The following is a 7973-nucleotide window of genomic DNA, read 5'->3' on the forward strand; positions in this document are numbered from 1 at the left end:
TATTATTGAGTTTTAAAAGTAGGGTATAAAATGGGTAAGACTTGGCCCGAACTTCAAGTGATCCAAAATATCGAATTTAGCGGGTTTCAATCATTGGAGTAGATTTGAATAAAAAAATAGGTTCGATATGATTTAATGTGCCTTGACCCCGCTTAGATCCTAGTTGAATACAAATGCATCTCTAGATTTGCCCAGATCTTAATGATATATTACTTTAAAAATTATGTTTTTAAATTTCTCAAAATACATTTTTTACTATTTTTCTATAACATGGATTCTTATCAAGTGAAAGGATTGGAGGCAAAACAATTTAGTAAAACTCAACTTTTAGATTGGGTCAAGTCGGATTTGATTTTAGTGGACTTAAAAGGGTTCAATATGATTTGAATGTGTAGGACCCGAGTCAGAATCATGCTCGGCTATCGAATAAAAGAAATTGAATCTCAATATGGATAACTTTAGGTTTGACCGGGTGCCTGCTTTATACTCCATTTGAAGATTGAAGTAAATAGGATATTAAGATGAAAAGATAAGATGGTTGGTTTTGAAAAGAAAAATTAAGGGTTTGAAGTTAACATAGGGTGGCACTGGTCTCTCAAATATCACCAAAGCGTGGAGGGTATCTCTAAATCGGTAACTCGCGAGTCATGGCTACTCATATAAGATAAATCATTAATTAGATATATAATTATTTATTTATATTTGAAATAAATCTAAGATAATTTATTTTTATTATAACATAAGGTAGATAAGAAGAAGCCTAGTCACAATAACATATTTTTATTTAGATAATAAATTACAAATGTTATTTATTTGTATCAAAAAAAATTCTAAAATCAGGATAAGTCGGTGTCATATTTCTAACTCAAGAGATATTTTCAAAATATTAGACGAGTGATTTTTAAAATCATCTCATATCAACTCAATTTATCGCAATACGGTATTATATTACGCGCACAAAAACTTTTGACCACCGTCCATCGTTGTTATATATATAAGAAGAAATCTGAATCGTTCAGAGCCACTTTATAACAATTATTATACGCATTTTGCGTTATATAAGCAAGACGGTTATTACGAAGCCTTTGTATCTGTAACTCGATCAGCCGACTTCCATGGCTCAATCAAGCTATGCGCCGTTACCGTTACCGTTAGCGAATCCAGTTGCGGTTATAGGCACTCAGTTCTGCGCACCTTACCCTGTAGATCTGACAATTATGAGAAAGGTGATGACGATAGGGGAAGGTAACTTTGCTGTTTGTGACGTTAACGGAAACATCGTCTTCAAAGTCAAAGGAAACCTTCTTAGCCTTCGTGATCGGCGAGTCCTGCTTGATGTTTCTGGAAATCCTCTCGTCTCTTTGCAACAAAAGGTTTGGTTTAATTTAATTTAATATTTTAAAATAATAATGATTTCAGAACCTTTCTTTAATTAATTACGCAACAAAGAGTCCCACCAGTACCACACACACATTTTATCTGGAGTGATCACCCTTCTCTCAGTACTCAGTAGACGGACTTTTGGTTTCCATGTGGATATCAGACATGGCCAATTTAAATTATGTCCCAATTCTTTCTTCTTCTTCTTCTTTTGTTTTTTAGATCGGGAGAAAAATAATAAAATTAGTTTGATCGATTATGTTTAGTGTAAGATTTTGAGTGATGAAATCCAGCAGTTAATTGGAGCGTTTTTTTTTTTGGATAGTTGGATCGAATGGTTGGATTTTGAGCTTTCCCCCTTAAGTTTGGCTATCTGCTCAAAAATGAGATTTAGGCCTTGATCTTAAGCCCACAAAGATTTGATCGTGTTCAAATTTTCCAGTCTTTTGAATTTGGACCAAGTTAGGGCTTAACAATCCCAACCCTAATGTAGATAAAATATTTACATTAGGATTGGGATCGGTCATGAAAATGAACTTATATCTTTGTGTTTTTTTTTATTATTGATAATTGGGTATCCATGTAGATAGTGGACCCATAGAACATGGTCTTGTCCAAGAACTAGTCCCGAGGCACATGCAACGCCCACACATAACACGCACTAGGTAAGTGAGGGTGCGCTCTTGCGGGTGGCCCCTAAGGAATTAATTAATGCTTATACTGGGTATTGAACTCACGACCTACAGGGATTAACTCCTTATCAGTCCAACATTACCATTGAGTCAACCCCTTGGGATTTATAAAATCTGGTCAAATGGTGATCTGAACTCAAAACCTCTCCATTTTGAAGGGAGGCCTTGACCACTACACCTAAAATGAATTTATTTCTTAACACAGATAGATTGGTTCAAATATGGTATTTATTACTCATATTTTAATCCTCCATTCATTTTGTAAGATTTATCCTTTATATTATTAGAACTTAAAAGGTCAACTTGACTTGGTCCAAAGGTAGAAGTCAAATTTTATAAAACAGATTGAGTCCTAATCCAAAAGTGGTTTAGAAGAAGTCAAGAAAAATTAAAAATAAATAAAATTAAAATGTTTGAAAAAAAATAAATTAAAAATGTTGATGTTTAGCATGATCTACACTCATAGGGATTCTTTTTTTTATGATGGGTTTACCATGTTTTCAGATTTTATCTGCACATAGAAGATGGGAAGTGTATCGGGGAGATAGCTCAAATGACAGGGATCTGCTATTTAGTGTTAAAAAGTCTTCAATGATTCAATTTAAGACACAATTAGATGTGTTCTTGGCATCAAACACAAGAGAAGATGTTTGTGATTTTAAGATCAAAGGAAGCTGGCTGGAGAGATCATGTGTAGTCTACTCTGGAGATTCTACTACAATCATTGCTCAAGTAAGATTACTCACAACTCATTTAATTTGAAAAGTTCACATTGTTCATTTAATTCAGTTTTTATTTTTATATGATTTGTTATGTTTGAACATGGTTTTAAAACTTGTTTTGACGTCTCGTCTCGTCTCGTCCATGATTAAGACTGAGTTGTCTTAGACGAGACATCAGATTTAGTTGAGTCGTCTCGAGCGAGATTTAGTTAGAACAAAATATGCCTTTGAGATGACTTGTCAATTCATCCCAGTCTCAGACGAGATTTAAATCCATGTGTTAGAATGGACTCACTTTTTATGACCTCAATCTATTGTTGGATCGACTAAAATGTTATCCACATTGACCACATAAAATGGAGTACAAACAGGGAGCTAGTATAGAGTAACTCATTTTATAATGGAAGAAGGATCTTTATTAATGAATTTTATCAGGAATTCTTCTTCTTCTTCTTCTTTTTTCAGATTTTACTATGTTACTTAAGTTACAAAAACGGATAAAACTTTTGGTCAAGTTACATAATCAGATATGGTCTTGAATATTTACTGTACATAGACAAAATTTTACAATGAGTGTAAAAACTTTCATGGTGAAATTATTACCTTTATACCCATTCGGTTTTAAAATGCTAGTTGTGAAATGTTAAAAATTCAAATCGAAGGGGTATAAAGGTAAACTCAGTACAAAAGTTTTTTACACAGATGATAAAATTTATTAGAGTTATAGAGTACGTAAATATTCCAAATCGTATTTGGTTATGTAATTTGACCAAAACTTTTATCTGACTAAATCAAACAATTATAAACTCAATTAGTGTTAACGTAATAGCATTTAGCCTTCAATTTAAAACTTTAATTTTCATTTTTAACACTGTGTTTGAACTCGGTCATGACCAAAGATAAAGAGTCATTGTTAAGACCATCTTAGACCTAAACGAGGATGATTGAAACTACTATAGAATCAGCATTGAGACCATCTATGAGTCAAAATGGCCATGGCCAATGATTGAGCCTATGTCAAGCCCTTTCAAGACCAAACAGAGGTCAACTAATCAAGTCCATATCTATTTTTGAACAACTTGATCACTCGTCAACACTTGGATCACCACCACAACAAAGTTTTGGCACAAAATAACTCTTCAAGACAAGAGAACACATTCTAGATTTTATATACATGGTTTAGCAAATTTTGGTAATTGTTAGTAAGCCATTCCATCACAATGGTTTTTGCTGTTAGATTGATAAAATATTTCACTAAAGGTTGGTGGCAATTAGTGTTTTCTACTCTCTCAAACCATTTCAATGGAGTTGTGTTTAAAGAAGTTTTGATTAAGTAATAAGGTGGTTCTCTTTCATCTCATAATGATCAACTGGTGTGTTGAGAACAAGATCTTCCTCGTTTTCAAATGATTCATGTTTTTAATGATTTTAGGGGAATCGAGTTTCTCCCATAAAAATTTCAGTCCAACTCAATATCTCTAAGGCCAGTTTTTAATCAAAATTTTCCGTCATATTATTATCTGATTTGGGAATAATATTTCATGGTTTAATTTGATTGTTTAAAATTGATTTAGCACTTTATATATAAACTCACTTGGAATTGATATAACCGTGTTCCACCCGCTCTTTTCTTACTAACAGTTTACGTGTAATGTTCTTGAATTGTTACTCATCTTATAATGGTCATGATGTAGATGCACAGGAGACACAGTGTTCAGAGCGTGGTGCTCGGAAAGGACACATTCATGGTGACTGTGTACCCGCACGTGGACTATGCATTTATTGTTGCTCTTGTTGTGATTCTCAATGAAATTAACGAGGATAGAGATGATTAATGATCTCCAAAAAATCATATCCTTATCCATGTTACCCTTATATTTAAGCTTATGTTTGAAATTTTAGGAAGCAGTGTTGCTAGAACAAGTTTTACCCATGTTTTATCAGTTTTTAAGCATGTTGTGTGGTTGGCTTTTAATAATACCACAAGTTCTGAAAATTATATTGTGCTTGTTATTTATTTTTATTTTTTTTATGAGTTTTGCTTTTGCTTTTCTTGTGAAAAATCAAATTTTGGAACTGTTAATTAATGTTAAAAAATAGGGTGATTTAGACATAGACCTCCATGTTTTGGTGACTGTTTTATCAAAAATGAAGGAACCAAGTGTACTATGGAATACTAATCGAAAATCACCTACATGCCCTTATTCAATCTCTTGTCAAAGCCCACTTGATTTTTCGCCCCCAAATCTGTCATATAGGGTAACGCTTTTTCTCTTGGTTTTCAATTATCTTTCCTCTACAAACCTCAGGAGAAATATAGAAATTTTGGTAGGGCTGTCAAAGGATAGTTTTTGAAACGTCCAAATTTGTATTTGAAAAAAATAAATAGTGATATCCGAATCCAATCGGATACTACCAACCAATGTTCAAATTCACATCCGATTGAATTATCATTATTCAATTCGAATTCAAACATTAGCTGAAAGTGTATTTCTATTCGAAATCTGAAATCAAATTACTATTCGATTAGAATTCAATAACCATTTGGAATTAAATTATTATCCCAAATTTTTGTGAAATGTAGGAATTTAAAGATAAAGACATAATTACATAATCAATACTAGATGATAGTTAATAGTGTGGAGGATTTGATAAGGAACAGAATTCCAAAACTTGGACAAAATCTGGTTGAGAAGAAGGAAGTGATTGTTAACTTCGTAATCATTACACATGAAAATATTGCTTACTCTATATTTCCTACATACAATTCCAAACCAAAACTGTATTCTACCGATGCTTTTAAGAATCCTGTAATTGTTCATTATATGAATATGTTTGGTCAAAAAAATTCTAGGATCCCATGGATTGAAATCCTTGTGGTTTTACATTTTACAAATTGAAGGTTGTGTGTTTGTCAAATGAGAAACATTTCTTGATTTATTTTTCTATTTTATTTGTTTGATGTGGTATATATATATATTATTAAAAAATTATTTATTAAGGATAGGGCACGTCCTATCATGAGCTTTTCATAATCATGTGGTTCTCATATTTTTTTAGTATCAATCAAATCTATTTTCGCATGTATTTCATCAAACTCATTGAGTTCAACTTCTCCAATAAAATAAAATTCTAACAAATATATAAATGAGTTTGTACATAAATGCATCAACCTTTTCAGCAAGTAGAAATTTCCAACAACACCATTAATTAGTGATATTGAGTTCTACAGCTCTGCCAAAGGAAGATACTGATACCGAGTTATACTAACGAACGCAAGGAAAGGCAAATTCATGAGACATAAAAAAAGAAAATAATTCAAATATCTCCTTCTCTGATGATCTGTTAAAGTCATCATGATTTATAAAGATGATGTGAAAAGCTAAAGAGAGTATGTTGTTTAAAATATTGAATTGAGAAAGTAAAAGAAATACAAAAAGCAATTCTTGAACCACCATTAAAGTTATGTTGTTTAAAGTTTACAATCATATCAAAATATCCTTAAACCCAAAAACACATAATGTTCAAGTTTTAAAAATACTAAAATCAAAAGTTCATATGGATCCATAACTCAATCAATCAAATCGATAGTATCTGAAAAAAAATATATATATATATTAGTAAAATGAATATGCATAATAATAAACTTAACAAAATATGACAATTATATTTACTTTTAAGGGATGACAACCAATATTTTACTCAAACCAAAGCATCCACAACATTAAGACTCAACAATGAATGAGATTCAATGATTATTCTACCTCCACTATAAATGTTGATTCCGATGCTACAGTAGATATTGGAACCATCAAGATGTCACAAACCATCTTTGCAAGTATGAAAATTTTTGAACCATTGCTTTTCCATCAAAGTAGACCTTCATTTAGGTATTTATCAAATTTCGTCTTCTGAATTTGTTGTGAATTTAGAGAACGTTTCTAGATAAATTTCCTGGATTCTTCATACATCCTTGAATTCCCAATATTAGAACTTCCACCACTAATCGTACACAAACCACCTCCAATCAAGCCACTAATTTGATCAATAGAAGAATCATCAGAAATGACATACTTGGAATAAAATTCATTCATTGATTCCTTAACTTTTTTTATGTGTGTTTTGGCGTTTTTCTCATAAATCCTAAAGAACACAAACTCAATGAAGTTCATTTTGCAACATGAATCAAGGATTACACCAATGCTTATCAACAAGTTGCGATTACTACAATACTTATCAAATTTTTCAATCATTTTGAAAAACATTTGACGCACATACACCCTTTAAATATAAGTTAGTCATTAGATTTTTGACCCTTGAAAAATGAAAAGTAGTATCATAAAATACTTTCAAATAGTCACGAATAACTCTTCTAACTTTCCATTAATTTGAATATGGTAAATATTTATAATCGAGACTCAACTCTACTAATCATTCAAATAATGAACGTATGACCAAAGCACTGTCAAACATCGAATAAGTAGAATTCCATCTATTTGGCATATCCATAAACACCCAATTGCAAGTCAACCTAGTTTGAGCCAATGCAATTGCAAAATTTTTATCTCTAGATGATGAAGATTTTATGAACTTTACACTTTCTCGAATCTTATTCAAAATTCCATCGACCTTTTTTAAGTCATCTTGTACAATTAGACTTAGATTGTGAACACTACATCTTATATGAAATAGTAACCATAAAGTGCAAATATCCATTTGGAGCATAACCAAGCTTTGAGGTTCCTTGTCATTACATTGATATAAGATGTATCATTGTCTGTGATTGAAAATATCTTTTAACAATATTTTAATCCAATATTTTTAATTTGATAAGTTCACTTAATACTTCCCAAGAATGCGAACCTTGAAGTAATTCATAAGATATGATTTTTTTATTCAATTTTCAATTATTGTCTATGTATTAGCAAGTCATGCAACACAAATTAAATTCTTGGTGATTAGATGTCCATAGATCTGTAGTAAAACTACATCGAGAAATCAATTGATTAAGCAAGTCTTGTAACTCAATTTTCATCTTGTTAAAAACTTTCATTAAATTTGCCTGTCTTGTATTTCTGGAATAAAACTTGACCATGTGATTAACACTTTTGACGATCAACTGAAAATATTGTGCTTACCTATATTGAAGAAGCAACCATGCTTCACAACCATCTTAATA

The 7973-nt window shown here is 31.5% G+C and overlaps 1 protein-coding gene across 1 annotated transcript; it reads left to right on the top strand.

Annotated features, from left to right (window-relative positions):
* The first annotated feature begins 1032 nt into the window (after window positions 1-1032).
* On the top strand, window positions 1033-4790 carry LOC147386484 (protein LURP-one-related 15-like). Its single transcript, XM_086423777.1, has 3 exons — window positions 1033-1373; window positions 2577-2804; window positions 4489-4790. The coding sequence occupies exons 1-3, from the start codon at window positions 1116-1118 to the stop codon at window positions 4627-4629; spliced, it is 627 nt and encodes a 208-aa protein (XP_086279903.1). The 5' UTR covers window positions 1033-1115; the 3' UTR covers window positions 4630-4790.
* The last annotated feature ends 3183 nt before the right edge of the window (window positions 4791-7973 follow it).

This window comes from Akebia trifoliata, chromosome 14, assembly GCF_017979445.1.
Source record: "Akebia trifoliata isolate Shusen 1 chromosome 14, ASM1797944v1, whole genome shotgun sequence".
NCBI classification, from domain to species: domain Eukaryota; kingdom Viridiplantae; phylum Streptophyta; class Magnoliopsida; order Ranunculales; family Lardizabalaceae; genus Akebia; species Akebia trifoliata.